This window comes from Neofelis nebulosa, chromosome 5, assembly GCF_028018385.1.
Source record: "Neofelis nebulosa isolate mNeoNeb1 chromosome 5, mNeoNeb1.pri, whole genome shotgun sequence".
Taxonomy (NCBI): Eukaryota; Metazoa; Chordata; class Mammalia; order Carnivora; family Felidae; genus Neofelis; species Neofelis nebulosa.
The window spans coordinates 45,285,507-45,305,113 of NC_080786.1; the positions used below are offsets into that span (position 1 = coordinate 45,285,507).

At 34.0% G+C, this 19,607-nt stretch overlaps 1 protein-coding gene across 3 annotated transcripts in view; it reads left to right on the forward strand.

Annotated features, from left to right (window-relative positions):
- Positions 1 to 18,150, forward strand: part of EIF2A (eukaryotic translation initiation factor 2A) — a 31,403-nt gene extending 13,253 nt beyond the window's left edge. For 2 of the 3 annotated variants that reach the window (XM_058730207.1, XM_058730209.1), the window contains 12 exons: positions 430 to 504; positions 3,585 to 3,703; positions 4,706 to 4,805; positions 5,164 to 5,246; positions 6,814 to 6,887; positions 7,024 to 7,168; positions 7,360 to 7,476; positions 9,609 to 10,180; positions 13,548 to 13,661; positions 15,170 to 15,298; positions 16,083 to 16,148; positions 16,750 to 18,150. In XM_058730207.1, the coding sequence (XP_058586190.1) occupies positions 430 to 504; positions 3,585 to 3,703; positions 4,706 to 4,805; positions 5,164 to 5,246; positions 6,814 to 6,887; positions 7,024 to 7,168; positions 7,360 to 7,476; positions 9,609 to 10,180; positions 13,548 to 13,661; positions 15,170 to 15,298; positions 16,083 to 16,148; positions 16,750 to 16,815 (1,660 nt within the window). In that variant the 3' untranslated portion in view covers positions 16,816 to 18,150. Of the gene's footprint in view, positions 1 to 429; positions 505 to 3,584; positions 3,704 to 4,705; positions 4,806 to 5,163; positions 5,247 to 6,813; positions 6,888 to 7,023; positions 7,169 to 7,359; positions 7,477 to 9,608; positions 10,181 to 13,547; positions 13,662 to 15,169; positions 15,299 to 16,082; positions 16,149 to 16,749 lie in introns of those variants that run through there. The other variant, XM_058730210.1, reaches the window with a different exon arrangement.
- The last annotated feature ends 1,457 nt before the right edge of the window (positions 18,151 to 19,607 follow it).

A 19,607-nucleotide genomic window follows, 5' to 3' on the forward strand; every position in this document is an offset into this window, starting at 1 on the left:
ACACTTCTTGTCTACTTCAGGATATTGTAGCCACACTTGTTTTGTTATGCAGGTGGTCTGGGACATTCTTCACAAAGTCTCTGTATTGAAATCCGTCAGCCCTCAAGATCACGGTTGATAGCTCGTAACTTCCACGTTCACCTACATTTTTGGGTTTTTCACACAAACCAGTTATTCACCTAAAAGGGCTCTGTTTTCTCCTTAAGATTGATCTGTTGTTGTAACATCGATTTCCACCTTACTTTGCAGTGGTTGTTGGCACTGCGTTTTAAGAGATAAGGTATTTTGGTAGACTAAAGCATTATGGAATTACTTTCTTAAATTTATGTAAGTTCATAATCATTAAATTAGTGATAAGATTGTAAATTTTTAATCAGATTTTTTTTAAAGTATTCATGCTTAGTAAACTTTTTTTCTTGTCATTTTCAGGGAATCTGGGAAAAATTGCAAAGTCTATACCTTTAGCAAGGATGGCACCTTGTTTGCCTGGGGCAACGGAGAAAAGTTAGTGTTTATTTATATAACATATTTTATGTGTCATCAGTTTAAACATAACTGGCATTATTTGAATAACACGTTTGGGTGTCGTTAATAAAGTCCATCTTTTAATGTCATGATGTAGTTAGGTATTGTCTGAAATGCAGCTTCCATAGAACACCTCCAAAGTTGTTAGCTTCTGTTTATATGCCATGACTTGACTTATCTAGTTTCTTAGAATTAAAAAGTAATGTGTGGTAAGGGGCAATTAATTTAATGCTAGAGAAGCTGAAAGGTTTTTTTACATAGTGCTCTAAGTGATCAGTTAGGATTTCTTAAGTTCTGTGCTAACACTTAGAGAATAACTCTCTTTGCTTGTTTACCTTAGATTTAGATACTTTATTATATCTTTGCTATTAAATTAGTAGCAACTGCTTGCTTATTACTGTGAGTTTTATTGTATATAAAAGTATTATTTAAATATTTTATAAATTATTCAAAAGTATGTCTAGGATAGTCTATATTACATAAAATAATCAGATCACAAAATTGGTTTTGCAAAAAAAGTAAGTATTTTGATTAAGTACTCATAATTGTATTAAGAAAACCACTCATTTTTAATTTTTCTGTAGGCACTACAACATTTCAGGCAAAGAACCAGGAAAATGCCTGAATATGTGTAATTTAGTTTAAAGTTATTTTTGTTGTTTCTTATCAGATGTAATATGTTAGGTTTTTTAAAAGGGAAAAACGCATACATTAATACAAAAAGTACATTTTATTTTAAAATTTTTTTTTTTAACGTTTTATTTAATTTTGAGACAGGGAGAGACAGAGCATGAACAGGGGAGGGTCAGAGAGAGGGAGACACAGAATCTGAAACAGGCTCCAGGCTCTGAGCTGTCAGCACAGAGCCCAACGCGGGGCTCGAACTCACGGACCGCGAGATCATGACCTGAGCCGAAGTCGGTCGCTTAACTGACTGAGCCACCCAGGCGCCCCCAAAAAGTACATTTTAAATGTTGGTTTTTACACAGTGGTAATATAAGCTGAAGTCTTTCAACTGTCAGGTCAGATTGGATTAAACACGTGATTTTTTTAAATTAATGCTAAAAAGATTGTGCTGAATTAGATGATTCACTTTTTATGACTGTAAGTACCTGGCAGAATTAGCTTTTGTAATTTTATGTTAATCAGTTTTTTACTTCTTTTTTTTTAAGTTTTTGAATCCAATAAGCATACTACTACTCATAAATTATTAGGAATATAATCGTATTGGGTCCTTATCCACAATGTTAACAGACAGTCTTAATCTCAGTCTCAAAGAACATACTCTCAAATTTTCTTATTTTTGGTGTAACTGATTGTGGGTGTTTGACTTTTATTTTTTAAAATTTATCTTGTAATTTATACTATGAGTAATGAGCTCATAGAAATTCACTATTTAATGGGACATACCATACTTCTTGTCTATTATCTTTTTGAAGTATCCCTTATTTTGCTAGCTTAGAGTTTGTTGAATAAGCCTGTTTTCACCTTCACAGTTATTAATTATTTTTTATACTTCGTATCCTTACTTGGCTTTCTATTGGATTCAACTCTGAACCTTTTTTTTTTTTTAAGCTTGTTTATTTTGAGAGAGAAAGAAGAGATGGCATGAAAGCTGGGCAGAGGCAGAGAGAGAATCCCAATGGGGCTCTGTGCTGATAGCGCACCTGATCTTATGAACTGTGAGATCATGACCTGAGCCAAAATCGAGTCTGACAGTTAACCGACTGAGCCCCACCCAGGTGCCCCTGAACCCTGTGTTGTGCCCATTTGTTGTGTCCATCTTTTTAATAGGTATTTTCTATACCTGGTTCTAGCATTTATTTCCTTAAACTGCTATGGCCACAACAACATACAATGTTCCTGAGGTCAAGACAAACAGATGTAGTGTATTGATTGTGGCTTTGCTGAGGTCATAGTTAATCAAAAACTATAACGGATTTTTCTTTAAATATGTGAGGTTTTTAGTTAAAATAAATACTCTTTATTTTTAACTAAGAATAACTCTTAAAGGCTATTAAAAACCAAAAAAAAGAAAGTTTCATGTAATTCTAAAATATGTAATTTACAGTAAGTTTTAAAGAATCATGTATATTTGTGTGTGTGTGTGTGTTGTGTTTAAACAATATGCAGTAATCGTTCACTCTTAGCAATTTCTGCTTATCCTAAACCAGTGTCCCAAACTTGAATAGAACAAAGTAACTTTAAGCAATTTTTTTTTTTTTTAGCAATTTCTAAAATAAGATGGAATATATTTTTCCCCCCAAAGAGTACATAAGACAAGTCAGGCAAAACTGGTTTTAGAACTTGGGAAACTTTAGAACTTGGCTCTGGCATTTATCAGTCGTATGATCTTGGACAAATCATAAATCATTTACTTTTTCTAAGCTTCACTTTTAACATTTGTAAAATGGAGATGATAATACCTACTTTACAAATCTCTTGTGAGGATTAAATGAGAAAATGTACATAAAGTGGTCAGAGCAAAACATGGTTCATAGAAAGCATCCAAAAAATGGAAACTGCTTTTATTATACAATTGCTGTAATTTTCATCATTATCGTATTTTGATGATTCATACTTTTATCTTTTGAAGATGGCTTCTGATATTTTGATAGACATCGAAAGCGTCCTTATTGATCTCACAACTGCTACAGCTTCCATTTAGTCAAATTGAAAAAAATACTTTTGGCCTAGCACTTCTATTTTGCTTTAGTCTAGTACACCTCAGCTTATATGTAGGTTAGCTCTGCGTCCACTTAAAGGCCTGTTGTTTTCTTTTCAGCTAAAAGTAGAATCATGTGTTACATCCTTCTGCTAATTCTGTATTCCCCAGTACCAGCTTTATATAGGGGCCTTTTGGCAAAACATACACTTGGTTTTTGTTGTTGTTGTTAAGGTGTTTATTGGATGTTTTCTAGAACTTACCTGAAAATTGATTTTTATGAAAACAACCACTTTACAGTGATCTGTATTTGAAAAGAGGTATGAATGTTTTGGATAGTGCTGGCTATTTTAAAACAGTATTTCATTGCTGAAGTAATTTCTTTTGAAACCAGAATAAATATTATCAATGTCACTAACAAGGGACTACGGCACTCCTTCGACCTCCCAAAGACAGTTTGCCTTGAGTTCTCGCCAAAAAACACTGTCCTGGCAACGTGGCAGCCTTACACTAGTAAGTATTTTCCAATTGTAAGAATATTGACAAGATCAGTTCAATTCAGGGGGGAAAAAGAGACAGTTTACAACCTTTTAAGAAAGCAATTAATCTTTAGATAGTAAATAGTGTTTGTGAAAATCTTTACTCAACAATGAATCTTGTATTCCCCCAATACAATGTACTTTAAGTAATTTCAAGGTACAGTAAGTTAGTGAAAAGATTTATCGTGAGATAGAGGAAAAGAAAAAGCTCAAGGGGAATTTTAGAAAGTGAATCATCAGTGGTTGCTTAGGGAGAAGATCTCAAAAATTAAGAATAATAACGACCTTTAAATGGAAAACATTTTAAATAATCATTGTAAATCAAAGAGGAAGTTCAATAGACGCAACATGTAAGAAATGTGTAAGATATGACAAAGAATAGGAAGATGGTGTGCCATTTTTTTTTTAACACATTTAACGATATGATGGTATGTTATATGAACATTTTATACAGCTGCACTTCATAGATGAATAAGAAAACACTCGGGGTATAGGGGCTTTTAAAAAAATGTTTTAATAGTGTGGACAATGTTGAGTTAAATATATGATAATAGTTCGTTGTTTGGTTATAAACCTTCTAGCTTGGTTCTTCCAAGAGGCAGACTTGAATGAATCTTCTTTTTCCAAGTAAATAAATGGGAAATTGAGACTCATGAATAGTTTGTGTAACTTTGTGTGTGTGTGACTTAGAGACACACAATTGATTTCATAATAAGATAATTTAATCCATTTAACATGTCACACTTAATAAACAAATCTTTTAAGTATTCTTAAAATCTATAGTAATCAAGTCATTTCAGAAATGCTGAACTTTTGTCATGGCTTTAGGAATAGAGATTAAACCCAAAAGGGAAAGTTCATTTAAAGCAACTCTTTTACTTGATCTTTATAATCTTGTTGAAAGTTGTTTTAAGAATAAATTCTTTTTACTAACGTTAGGAGACAATTATTGCAAAGACATCTGTGTTTCTTTTAGCTTCTAAAGATGGCACAGCTGGGGTACCCAACCTACAACTTTACGATGTGAAAACTGGTACATGTTTGAAGTCTTTCATTCAGAAAAAAATGCAAAATTGGTAAATAAATGCTTTAAAATGCTAATTATTTACAAAGTGTTCTAAATATCTTCATTGTGTAATATTGTTTCTCAGGTACTAGTTTAGAAGATAACTTGTTAGACTAAAATCTAGATCTTTAAGGATCTGGAATATGTGGGAATGTAATAGAGTAAAAACTTGATCTTTCTTTTGTTTAATATTTGGATGAAAACGAACAATACCTTTCTTTTACAAATGCTTAACTAAAACTATTAGGAACTGACTTGACATCATATTTATAAGTATTTTTCTTAAATAGTAAGCGTATCACAAACTTTAACAGGTTAACATGTGAGGTTACACGTGTCTAAATTTTTTTCATATTCTTTCAACGTAGGTGTCCATCTTGGTCAGAAGATGAAACTATCTGTGCCCGAAATGTTAACAATGAAGTTCACTTCTTTGAAAACAACAATTTTAGTATGGAAAGATTTATGAAATCAGTTTATCACTTATTATAAATGTATATACAGTTTTGTTGCCTTATATGGCATCATAGGGTTTTCCTAAATACTGTTAATATGTTAATAATTGTTGTTTTATTAATTCATTTGAATAACTCTTGTAAATCTAAATACTGAAGAAATTCTAACAAAGATTTGTTTTTATAATAAGTTTTTATTATCTAATAATTGCTATTAAGGCATTTGCATACCTCTTTCGGAGTTTAGTTACTATTGAAATTCTTTGATACAAATTTTTTAAATGTCTTATTGTGTGGAATTTCAAACATAAAAGTAGACACCTAGTCCCAGTAACTTTCAGCCTATTGCCAATCCTACCTCATCCACACATCTCTCCACCTAACATCTCTCTTACTGTGCTAAAGCAAATCCTAGGCATCATATAATTTTACCTGTACATCTCAGTATGTATCTCTGAAGACTAGGGCTTTTTAATTGTTTAATAGCCACAATACCATTATCACAGATATAAAGTATCTGGTCAGTGTTCAAATTTCTGATAATTGCAAATGTTTTAATTTTTTGTTATTGTTTTGTTTAAAGCTTATTTATTTATTTATTTATTTAGAGGGAGAGTGTGTGTGAGCAGGGGAGAGGTAGAGGAGAGGGAGAGAGAGAATCTTAGGTTTCTTTCTTTTTCTTTTTCTTTTTTTTTTTAAGTTTATTTACTTATTTTTGAGAGAAAGAGAGATAATTCCAAGCAGGCGCTGCACTGTCAGTGCCGAGCCTGATGCAGGGCTCAAACTCATGAACTGTGAGCTCGTGATCTGAGCTGAAATCAAGAGTTGGATGCTTAACCAACTGAGCCACCCAGGCACCCCTCTTTTAAGTTTCTTTTAAGCTATAGGCTCCCTGTCCATGTCTTCTACCCCCACCTTGAGATTTATTATTTAAGAAACAAGGTTACTTGTCATGTATTTTCTCATAGTTGAATTTTGCTATTGTATCTTGTCCTATAGTTTAACATGTTCATCTGTCCCCTAAATAGCTATTTGCATCTAGAACTGGTCAGCTTCAGATTCTCTTTTTTGGGGAGATGAGGACAAGTCTGCCTCACAAGCAGTGTTCAGTTCTTTTATCAAGAAGCACATAGTGTCTTCTTGTCTGTAATTTTGTAGGATTAGCTGATCAGTTATTTCATGACTGGTTGCACATTGGTGATTTCCCTCCTCCCTACCCTCTCATTTATAAGCTATACTACTTCCATAAAGAGAAATTCCCCCATCTACTATTTGATTACCTAGTGGCACCATTTATATAAGAAAGAGCACTGTGTTCTTATAATCAATCAGTGGAATTAGATGTATAATCTCATTACTTGCCCAGGGTCACCCAGCTACTAAATGACTGGGTAGAAATTAAAATGTAGGTCTGTGTTGTTCCCACTCCACATGAGTCTACTCATGAGACTACAATGAGCAGTATTACTATATCATTACATTAATCGTTTATAATACATTCAGAATTTATCATGTTCCTATTAGTTTCATTCTTCCAACACCATTTGCTTTTTGTTTTTTTAGACACAATTGCAAACAAATTGCATTTGCAAAAAATTAATGATTTTGTGTTATCACCTGGACCCCAACCATACAAGGTAATTTCTGTGTCTTTGTTCATATGGAATTTTAGGAAATTAAACCTTTTCCTAGTGCTTAGTGACTATAAAAACATGTCCATCTTAGTTTATATGCCTCAGAAAATTAAGTGACGATGATATATGTGTATTTCAGGTGGCTGTCTATGTTCCAGGAAGTAAGGGTGCACCTTCATTTGTTAGATTATATCAGTACCCCAATTTTGATGGACCTCATGCAGCCTTAGCTAATAAAAGTTTCTTTAAAGCTGATAAAGTTACAATGCTATGGAATAAAAAAGGTATGATAAATACATTTTATCTCATTTATCAAGTATTCATTGAGGCTTATATTCCTATATGTATATAGAAAAAAAATATCAATGCTTATTTAATGAAAATTTACATGTGCTGTGTTAAATTTAAAAAATTTTTCTTATCAGCATCAGGTTAAATTGTGTTTTAAATCTAATGAAAGTTTTTTCTGTTCTAGCTACTGCCGTGTTAGTAATAGCTAGTACAGACATTGACAAGACAGGGGCGTCCTACTACGGAGAACAAACGCTGCACTACATTGCAGTGAACGGAGAAAGCGCTGTCGTGCAGCTACGTGAGTATTCCCATAGTCTTCTTATGCTAAAACAATGGAAAAAATACTGGGCCATAAAGATGATGCAATCTAAATTCTTGTTCAAGTGATAAAACTCACATATTTTAATAACCTTTCAGGTAAAATTCCTCTTGATTAATAAACTTAAAGTCATCCCCAGACATACATTATTTTGACAGAATCCAATTAATTTAGTTACGCCAGCACTTTAGTGGGGAACTTGCTGAGTGAGGTTAATTTCATTGCAGTAGCTCTTTGGGGACTTATTTAACTTATAATGACAGGGAGTTGGTCTTGTGAGTGTAGCACTCCTTCAGAACTGAGTGTGAGGAATGTCACCATTTTATCTTTTGTTTTGATGAGCTAAATTAACTGTAGAATAAGTTTTAAAACTCTGGCAACTTCCTGGTTTTTCATTTTGAATTGAACATGTAGGAGTAGGATAAACTTCCTTACAAAAAACTATGTATTCCCTCTGAAGTCAGAAAGGAAACAAGGATGTCCTCTTTCCGCTATAATTTAACATCCTGAAAGACCTTGTCAGTGTAACATATCAAAAGAATAAATGTACACTTTTGAAGGAGGAAAAACAGAATCATCTCTGTACATATAGATGAAGTCACAGTATAAATAGCCACTTAAAAAACATAATAGAAGGAAATGCATAACAACAAAAGGCAAGAAATCTATAGGATTAATAGGAAGAAAACTTTTAAAACTTCTAAGGGACAAAATGTGACCTTTATAAGGAGAATTTTATAAAGATGTCATTTCTCTCCAAATTAACCTAAAAATTAAAATGCCGGTAGGTTTTTATAAACTAGGTAAACTGGTTCTAAAGTTGATTTTTTTCTAATCCTAAAAAAGTGAAAAAAGATTTTCTAACAAGGCAGAACTAATAAGGGAAAAGTGATTAATTTGAATATATAAAATACAGAGTTTTACATTGGAGGAAGAAAATTCCATAAACTAAGCCAAACAAAAGATTGGGGAAAATTTATTTAGATGGAAAAGGGATGAGTATGAGAAAGGTGAATTTTGTTGCTATATCAAGTAAATCAATAAAAGGCCAATAATTGGGGAGAAAAATAGGCATGGGACAGTAAAAAATAGTCCAAAAAACCAGAAATAAGATTGTGTTAAGTATATTAAAATGTGCTCAGTTTATAATAAAAGAACAGAAAGGAAGGCAAGACAACAATTTTTGTCTCAGCAGCTTGACAAAGATAAAAGTATGAAACTACACAGTGTGAATGAGAATGAGGAGAAAATCTGTACTCTCACACACTGTTGAGGCTCCTGGCTAACTCAGGCAGAGGAGCATGTGACTCTTGTTCTTGGGGTTGTGAGTTCGAGCCCCACATTGGGTGTAGAGATTACTAAAAAAATAAGTAAACAAACTTCAAAAAAAACCTGTTGATAATATAAAATGGTACAGCTTCTCTGAAGGGCAGTCTCGTAGCACATTATCAACTAAACGTATGTACCTTTGAGCAGCCAGTTTCACTCCTATAGATGTGTTTGTGTACACTCACAGTTGAGAATATATAGGAATACAGTACCATTGGAAAAGAGTGAGGCAGATCTCAGTGTGCTTATATGGAAACATCTCCAAGATAGAGTACTAACTGTAACAACAAAGAACTGTGTGTGTGTGTGTGTGTGTGTGTGTGTGTGTGTGTGTGTGTGTGGTTAAGAGAGATGCTTAATTTCAACAAAACTATTCTGAAAGTATATACAGGGAATAGAGGGTTGCCTTTGTGTGGGGGAACTTATTGTGTGGTGTATCATTTTATATAATGTGTATTTTTATTCCTGTGTGCCCACATTACCTCTTCCAGTGAAAACTAGTTTGGTAATAGTAATAATAACGTGTGTGTTTGAGCCTACATTGCCAAAATGTTTAAACCAAAATTAGATTCCCTAGAGGTTCTTAAATAAATTTATGGTTATACATCAATATCCATAGTATATCATATAAAAATATTTTAATTGTAACGTATCTTGAAATTGTTGGATTTTTTTTTACTGTTTGACATGTTTATGAGTATTATACAATTGTAATTCAGCTAATAAATATTGTATTCATGTTATTCTTTATTGCTAATTTCGATTTTATATTCTTTTTCTAGCAAAAAATGGCCCCATTTATGATGTCGTTTGGAATTCTAGTTCTACTGAGTTTTGTGCTGTTTATGGTTTTATGCCTGCCAAAGCGACAATTTTCAACTTGAAATGTGATCCTGTTTTTGACTTCGGAACTGGTCCTCGTAATGCAGCCTACTATAGCCCGCATGGACATATATTAGTACTAGCTGGGTTTGGAAATCTGAGGGGACAAATGGAAGTGTGGGATGTTAAAAACTACAAACTTATTTCTAAACCAGTGGCCTCTGATTCTACATATTTTGCTTGGTGCCCTGATGGTGAGCATATTTTAACAGCCACATGTGCTCCCAGGTTACGTGTTAATAATGGGTACAAGATTTGGCATTATACTGGCTCTGTCTTGCACAAGCATGATGTGCCATCAAATGCAGAATTATGGCAGGTTTCTTGGCAGCCATTTTTAGATGGAATATTTCCAGCAAAAACAATAACTTACCAAGCAGTTCCAAGTGACGTACCCAGTGAAGAACCTAAAGTTGCAACAGCTTATAGACCTCCAGCTTTAAGAAATAAACCAATCACCAATTCCAAACTAGTAAGTAAAGTTTTTTACTACTTTGGTAGGAAAAGGTTTTTTAGTGTGTGGAATTCTCGAGACCTTTTTCTCATGTATGTTCTTGTGTTACTTAGCACCTGATTAGAATATAAACTCTAGAAATCATGGAGGACCTACCATTGAAGATGGGGAACAGCTGACATTGTTACCAGAGTAGTCCATTTAAAACAGTTCACATTTTACATTTGTGAGAAAGATAATGGAGTATGACATGCTGCCTTTGTAGACATCATGGGCTCAAATTCACATGCCTGTCAGGCTAGGCTGGTAATGTAAGGCTTTGGTGACTGGGAGAGAATGGGGGAAGGAAGAGATCATGCCCTCTTTAAAGGCCATAGCAACCGCACAGCAGTAGCTGATTGTTTCCATAGGAGATTTAGGCCCAGTTTGCCAAAATGATTTTTCAAGACAAAACCAGTCTGGATGCTTATGTAAAATTGCTCGATTTTTAAAACACTGTTGGTCAAACAAAACACGTTTATTTTCCTTAGGCTGTCATTTCCCATCTGTATTGTAAAGTTATGACTAGAGCATTGGTCACATTCTGATCTTTAAAATGTGAGCATTTCAGAGCTCAGGGGAAACATTTATTAGTGATCTGAGTCTCTGTGATGATGTTAAGACATAAAGTTGTTCTATAAGAATGAACAACAATATTATTGGTATTATAAAGGTGACCATACAGTAAGTATAAACTGGTTCAAGTAAATGAGGATTTTCAGCCACTTAATTATTAGCCACTCAGGGAAGTCAACACTTGTTCAAAGGACAAATATTCCTATGCCTCCCTTGTACCACTCCTAACCCTCTCAAAAACAAAAACAGAGGAACCCTTCCTCCTCCACAAAATCTAGCAGTGGTCTGTAATGACTTCATTGAAATGTTTTGCTTAAACATTTCTGTTGTATCATTTACTAAAAACATAAAAACTTATGAACAAATTAAGCCCATTTATGATATTTGTATATAGATTAAAACAGAAAGGATATAGTAGACTTTGGATTGTCTTCCCTCTATATTGAAATTTTCCTTACCTAAGATAAAAACAGAAGTGACCTCAACATATCTGGCTTTCTAAATATCTGTAAGCACAAGAGGACTAAATTCCGAATCACTGTATATTTTTATTCTTTGATCCATAAAACTCATTTGTTTTGATAGGGGGAGGAAGAGAAAGATATACTTTGAAAATAGTGATAAAACTTAGTAAGAACATTTAAAACCAAAATTGTTTTACCATTTAAGATTTCCACTAAATTTTTGCTTTTGTACGTAACATGATGATTATGTGATTTTATCAAATGATTTTAAATGGAGGAACCACAGGCTAATGAGAATTTTTTGTTTGTATCAAATTCTAGAAATGAGCTAAATGGCAAAAAAAAAATACTGCTAAGAAATTAGTAGAAACAAAGACATTCTAGTATATAACTTCACAAAGGAGGATGGTTATGTATCACAAGGGGAAAAAAATGATGAGATTCTCTCTCTGAAGAAAAAACTTTTTTATAAATAAAAACTCACCTATAAATTATACTTAAGTATTTCTTGGCTTCCAAAATCACCCTTCAGTGTTGTAATGTGTTCATTAAAACAGTCCCATTATAATTGACATAGATGAAAAAAATATATTAATATGGATGAAATTGTATACGATAGGCACAGTACTAAAGCCAGAAAAGCTCATGATCCGTAGTAGCTGTGTGGATATTTTTTTCTTTTTGTCTAAAACGAAAGCCTGTCGATGGCTACGTTATGTTCATAATGTAGAAGAGCCTTGTAACTTATCCTTTGTGGATAAGAGCCTTGTGGAAAGCCTTGTAATTTATCCTTTCTTACATCATTTGTAATTGCTTTGTCATTTCCCTGGAGTTCTCATGAATAGAAACTTTTTTATCCAAAGCAAAGTACTATAGGAGAGCCCACTATTGAGAGAATTTTGATGCGTAAAACAAATGTTCGGCAAATAAAGCCATGTCTCAACTAACATTGTATGCTGTGTAGATAAGAAAGTGAAAGAGACGTGCCATCAAATCTGTTCTACAATTGTGGGTTCTCATATATTCAGTTGCTTCAGGTAGAACATGTATGCACACACAACTTTGATGACCTGTTACGGTTCATGCAGCTAAGATGAAGTCACGGTATGATTTCTTATTTATTCCTCCGTCATCTTAAATGTTTGACCCTGCCCATTTCCTTATAGCACTTTTAAGTACAACATGGATCTGAGAGCTAGTCCTTAAGAACCTTCATGGAGATCTGGTTCTTTTGATGTGCTGAGAATGATAGAGTCCAAGAGACAGTTACCACTAAGATAACGGCAGTTTAGAGGGAAATCACTGAGTAGATGAACCTGATAAGAAGTTGTCATACTGTCATGTATCCTGTATGTTGCCTGAAGCAGCTCCGGAGATAACGTAAACCTGTATGTGTGTATTCTTTGATTGAAATTAACTGACATGTGAAATTGTAAGATATTTAAAGTGTCTGTCATGGTGATTTGTTAGATGTATTCATTGTGAAAGGATTCCTCCCATCTAGTTAATTAATGAATCTCTCACCTCACTGTGGGGTGTGTGTGTGTGTGGTGAGAACATTTGAGTTTCCACAAATTTCAATTTTCAACCATAGTCACTGTGTTTTATATTAGAACCTCCTTGATCCACTCCTTAATTCACCCTCTTTCTGTTGTAGAATATAGTTGATGGATGGTTATATAAATATCTCATGATGGAAATGATGATGTGTTTTTATTGTATAGTCTGACAGGTCATTGAGTTTTTTGTATGCCTCTTCATTATGTTAATACTGGATTTATAAGTATGCGGTTAGTCACCCCTCTTGTTTTGTTTTCTTCTAGTCTGTTTTAGTTTTTCAATTTGCTTTTATTTTTAATCTTCTAATCTCTGATTTTGCATATAAAGATCTAGCAAGTAATTCTTTGTGCAGAGAAAACAAATGAGGCAACTAGGTTTCTGTTGGCAGTAGTCCGATCCAAAAAGACTCCGGAAGGAGCTACCGTTAATATCTACTTTCAGAAGAATCATGTGTCATAGTGGTACTAAGAAAAGTTCCATTGTTGAAGCAAAACTGAAGTGAATTTTGCCAGATCTTGTATAAATGAAAGACACCATATATCAGTTAATAGGAAGATCCTTATTAAATCCATCCTGACAGTTGGAGTGTGCCTGTTACTAATAAGAATTTTGAAATATTCTTTGCCAGTGATTGTAAAACAAATTTAATAAGTTTATTCCACACTAGCAAAATTATATGATTTGTGATGCCTGTTTTTCAAAACATGGACTGCATTTCACAGTCATTTATTTTACATTTTCCACAGCATGAGGAGGAACCACCTCAGAATATGAAACCACAAGCAGGAAATGATAAGCCATTATCAAAAACAGCCCTGAAAAATCAAAGGAAGCATGAGGCTAAGAAAGCTGCAAAACAGGTATTTGGGGCACTAATCTTTTCAAAACAAAACAAACAAAACCAGTTAAATTAGCTTAGTTTAAGCCTCAAAGTTTAAAGATTCTAGTCCTGAAGACTTGACTATTCCGTTATAAAATGTAGTTGGAGTTAGATATAAATAGCCAGAATGTCTTTCTTTTTGTGTTTGCCTGTGAATTTCTGAATAGTTCCATAAAATAAAATGAGGAAGCGAGGAAACGACCTGATCTTAAAACCTGAAACCCTGATAGGATTGTGTAGTAACGTTACTTGTCGTAGACCCTTTTGGTGGAGCCTGTGTGAAGTGGTGCAGTTTGCTCCCTGAAAGCATACGTTTGTTAGGAGAGATCAGAAATGACACAATACTAAAGCCACTTTGTTTCTCAGTATTACATTACTATAGGAAATTATGCAGCTGGGAATCTCAACACCAGAAGTACCCAAAACGGTGGATTGTTATATGATTTTATAGTTGAAAAAACACAGTGGTGTCATAATTGACAGATTATGATTGTGTATGTCTTATAGTGATGGTGAGATCAGCTAAGCTAGGAGTATCTGTTCGTGAAGTCATGGCGATCATAGTTTTGAGATTTGGACAATGCGGTCTTGCTGGCAATGCTTGAATTTTGACAGTTCTAGGTTGCTTACGTGTTTTGACAGGCAATTACTATTTTAAGGGATAGAATTGCATTATGCAGCCATAGTCTGCTAAAATCTGAGCTTCAAAAAAAATCAGTGTGCTCTTCTGTAGTTAATATATTTCATCTCCAGAAATATCTTTTTTTTTAAATATAACTTTTTATTTAAGTGTATTTATTTTTTTTTTCAACGTTTTTTTTTTTTTTTTTTTTTTTTTATTTTTGGGACAGAGAGAGACAGAGCATGAATGGGGGAGGGGCAGAGAGAGAGGGAGACACAGAATCGGAAACAGGCTCCAGGCTCCGAGCCATCAGCCCAGAGCCTGACGCGGGGCTCGAACTCACAGACTGCGAGATCGTGACCTGGCTGAAGTCGGCCGCTTAACCAACTGCGCCACCCAGGCGCCCCTAAGTGTATTTATTTTGAGAGAGAGAGAAAGAGGGACTGAGTGTGCATGCTCATGAGCATGGGAGCGGGGCAGGGGGGAGGGAGGAGCAAAGAAAGAGGGAGAGAGAAAATTCCAGGTAGGCTCTGCACTAACAGTGCTCAACATGGGTCTCAAATTATTATGCTACTTTAAATTTTAGATCTAGCAAAGTAGTCTCTATGACAATTACATAGTAAAAACCTTCTGGGTGTCTTCCTTATACTGTGATATTTTTTTTTTAAGCTCCATTGTATCTTTCTGTTATGGGACAATGTGGCATATTTCATGAGACCTTCAATTCAGATCAATGACATAAAATGTAGTATAAAAGATAAAATCACATTTTGGCTTTAGCATTTTATATATCAAGGCTCTGTTGGTTGACGTACTTTAATGTTTTGATTTTAGAAACATTGATTTTTTGAAAATATTTCCTGCAGGAAGCAAGGAATGAAAAGAGTCCCGATTTGGCACCTACTCCTGCCCCACAGAGCACACCACGAAATACTATCTCGCAGTCAACCTCTGGAGACCCTGAAGTAGACAAAAAAATCAAGAACCTAAAGAAAGTAAGAGACTTAAGTAAAAAGCAGATGTGTTTATTAAAAGACATACATGAGAAATATATAAAGATAGGCGTCTAAGAAGTTAGAAGCAACTCTGATTATTGCTTTCTCACTATGAAATACTATAATTTAGGAATGGCACTGGTTTCAGTTCTATTCATAAATGTCTAAAGGCTGTAAGTCTTTTTATTATTGATTTTTGGAGCAGTAAAAAAGGTCCATTTGTACAGAAATATGCTGAACTGTTTTATACTCAGTATTTCATTAGACATTTACGAGATCAGTGGGAACAGCTATTTATCCCAGTTTTAAAGGTGAAGAAACAGAGACAAAAAGAAGTTTATTAATTTGCCAAACTGCAGCCAGTTTGTGGTGATGGCCCTGGTATAAAATCGGGTTTCTGGAGCCTGCCCAGGCTGCATTATGAAGGGTCTCTTTAAGCCACAGACATTGTCTAGGTACAGTGGAGTGCTAGAGAAAACAGTGAAGTTAGTGATATATTTACCTACGAATACATGTATGTGTATACATACACGTACATATATAATACCATTACTTGAAAACTTGCCAAATCCCGTGTTCTTAACATGTTTAGTTTTACATCTAAGTTTAAAAAAAGAATTTACCGTAGCATTTTACCAGACTATCCTTGATCCAAAGGTGAGATAATTGATTCTCCTTACTCAGTTTTCCCATTTATGTGATTGAGTTGATACTAAAAAAATTTGCATTCTGAAATTAATTATTCTTCCTTCCTCTTGACTCGTAATATATTTGATGTTTGCAGAAACTGAAAGCAATCGAACAACTGAAAGAACAAGCCGCAGCTGGAAAACAGCTAGAAAAAAATCAGGTCATTTTTACGTGTTTCATTCGCGCGTGTAGTCACTACCACTCTTCCCTTTTTATTATACACAATCATTTAATCAAGTAAGAGCACATGAGTTTAAAAACTTCTTTTGAAAACCATATATTTTGTAAAACTCTGTTATACTTAAACGGAGAAGCACAGGGGAAGACCGGATGTAGACCATGGTAAATGAGAGAATCGTGATTTCTAAGAGGCATAGTAAGGCCATTGCTGCTGAAAATAAAGGCGATGTATTATAGTAGATAAACACAAGATTCTCTTCCTTCCTATATCTCAGGTTGCACTGCCCTGTTTTTATTCCTTTCTCGCCTTCTGAGGGATGCCGAAGTATAGAATGAAAATTTATTGGACCCTCAGAGTTGCAGTAAGGCGGCATTTGTGCTTTGCCCCCTTGATTTATGCCACGCAACAAATTAAAGCTTGTTACTCTGTATTTTTAAATCTGTATTTACCAGTGGATCTGTTAAAATGTCAGAAATACACCTTTTACAAATTTTTTCTGCTTTGTTGTTTTGGGTAAAGATCCAATAATTACTTTATTTCATTTCCTATTTAATAACTTTGTTGTTTGAAACTTTTCTAGTTGGAGAAGATTCAGAAAGAGAAAGCCCTTCTCCAGGAGCTGGAAGATTTGGAATTGGGTATTTAAACATTCACAGAAAGCCAATTGTTACCAGAAATCAGTGCAAACACATTTTCTGATAGATCCATTGGTGTACATGAAATACCCATGTACCTACATTTAATGTTCATCTATAATTTTAACCATTTATCCAAGATTCTGCATATGTATAAAATTATTTAATAATGTCTATTAAATTGATTTTTACATCCTGCATCCTATGCCATGTCAACACATGATGTAGAAAAGAAATACATGAATTTCTTTAGTAAGCCTGACAGATTGAAAGACGATGTCATTGCTTTTTTTAGTAGAGGATAGTATTTACCATATATGTGAATAAAAACAATTTAAATTTAATCATTGTTGGCTTTGTTATAAGTTGCTAAGTTAACAGATCCTTTATTAATTTACAAGACAAGTTTGGGAAATTTTTCCTTTGAATATGTAATATGGCTTTTTTCTTATCCTAAAGCATTCTTATACTGTCCAAACTTGAAAGAAAAGCCTTAAATACCAGATTTTACTAAATATATTAAATTGATTATATTATTTGTAGTATTTGGAATAGTTTTTCTGGTTAGTTCTAAACTACAGACTTGAAAAATGGAAAATAGTAAAACATTTTATTTTGGTATTTCAAATAATAAATCTAGTGATTTAAGGATGAGGTAAATATTTTCCAAACATGAACTATGATTATTTTGTTGTAGTCGAGTCTTGATTGTTTTGATTGTTTATTCATATGATGAAAAAAAAAGATGTAATGATAATGCCAGACGCTCATCTATCAAAACTAATTTATATTTGGTTTCAGAGTCTATTGCAATTAATTTTTTTAATCAGGTTTACATTTGAAATTACTTTTCTTTTTTTAAGCTTGATTACTTTAATCTCTACACCCAACATGGGGCTGGCATTCACAACCCCAAAGATCAAGAGTTTCACACCCTTCCAGTGAGCCAGCCAGGCACCCCAACATTTGAAATTACTTTTCATTTGCATTGATGACCCGTTTTCCAAGAGGTAATATTTAAACTGATAGGTAAAAGAATCCAGAAACACCTTGAGAAACAAAAACAGATAACTGAGTTTACTGACACCCCAGAACTTCTAATAAGATTTGGTAAAGACCGAATTCATTAAAATTTGAGTGTTATTTTAAATATTTTGTGTGGAGAGAGAGAGAGAGAGAGAGAGAGAGAGAGTATATGTGAGTGAGTGAGTGTGAGTGTGAACGCATATACATATAATTGCTTTCAACATTAATTCATTTCTGATAATAAAAACTTAAGCAGATAGATTACTTTTACAGTATATTACCTTAAAAATCGTTTTTCTAATAAAATATTAACTAATGCATCCTGAGACAGTGTAATTTTTTTTGACCTGGCAGTCTATTTTTAAAAAATTAATTACCCATTTACTGGGGCGCCTGGGTGGCTCAGTAGGTTAAGCGTCCGACTTCGGCTCAGGTCATGATCTTACAGTCCATGAGTTCAAGCCCCGCGTCAGGCTCTGTGCTGACAGCTCAGAGCCTGGAGCCTGCTTTGGATTCTGTGTGTGTCTCTCTCTCTGCCCCTCCCCTGCTCATGCTCTGTCTCTCTCTGTCTCAAAAATAAATAAAAACATTAAAAAAATTAATTACCCATTTATAACACAATTTACGGTAACCATTAATAATTATCTTTAAAATGTTTATCTCAGAGGTAGTATCTTTGACTTTTGTTTTAGTCAGATGCTTTTAAATTGTTCCAGGCTAACTGTTCTTACCAAAATTCTTAGGCTCATTCTTTAGAATTGTCTTTATTTCTGTAGTCATCTAATCCATTCAACTTTTTCCAAGGAAATGTTTCATTTCTGAGCACATGTCAATATAAAAATCACTAATAGGTTCTTTGACTACACATTTTGTTTGATTTTTAGTTTAAACATTATCCTCTGGGAGTAAGAGTAAGGTGATGGGAAAAAAAGGGTAAGGTTATAAAAGTCTGCTTGAAAATGAGATTTTAAATACATTGGTATTCATTATAAAGGAAAATCTATAAATCCTTGATTCTCATAAAAATCTCCCTTGCTCAGAGTGTCTCAAAAATGCATTTGGCGTTTGCCATAAACATCTCTGGAGAGCATTATAATCTTGAGGGGAAGCACTTCAGTAGACACAAAGGCTCTCCTTATCTTTTCATGAGTTAAGCAAGCTTCCCAGTGAGGGAAGAGAAAAAGAGCAAAACCCAACACTATCACTTGAAAAAAAGGAATTCTTTTCTCAGAAAAGAGATAGATAATCTGCGTCAAAACATGCTCTGTATGTTACCAAAAAAGGAATACTGAATATTGTCAAACTAACACTGTATTTTCCATGTACATTTAAAAATACGTAAACTTAATAGAAAAAGTCTAGTGGAAACTGAGGACATTGACTATGAGGATGGAGGGCGGTCAGAAGGAATGTTAGCCTGATTTGCTGTGCTTACTTTGTTTATATAAAGGAGATTTTAGTTTTGTACAGTTAAAAAATCATAATCAGCTGAGACTAGACTTCAGAATAAATAAGAACTGTTCTTGCGGTTCAGTTTGTGACTGCCATACACCTTTCATTTCTAAGATTCGGACTCAGTGTTAAGGAGGTTGAGTGGAATTCATTTACTCTTTGGTAGCATATCTGATTTCCGAGGTAGCATGAGAGGGAAGTAAATGTCTGCAAAACTGTGTGATGTTTAGGACAGTGAAAAATTTTAATAAGAAAATGGAACGCTATGCAACCTTATGAAAATGATGCTGCAGCCCATAGCTTCACAACTACAGCCCGTGGGCTA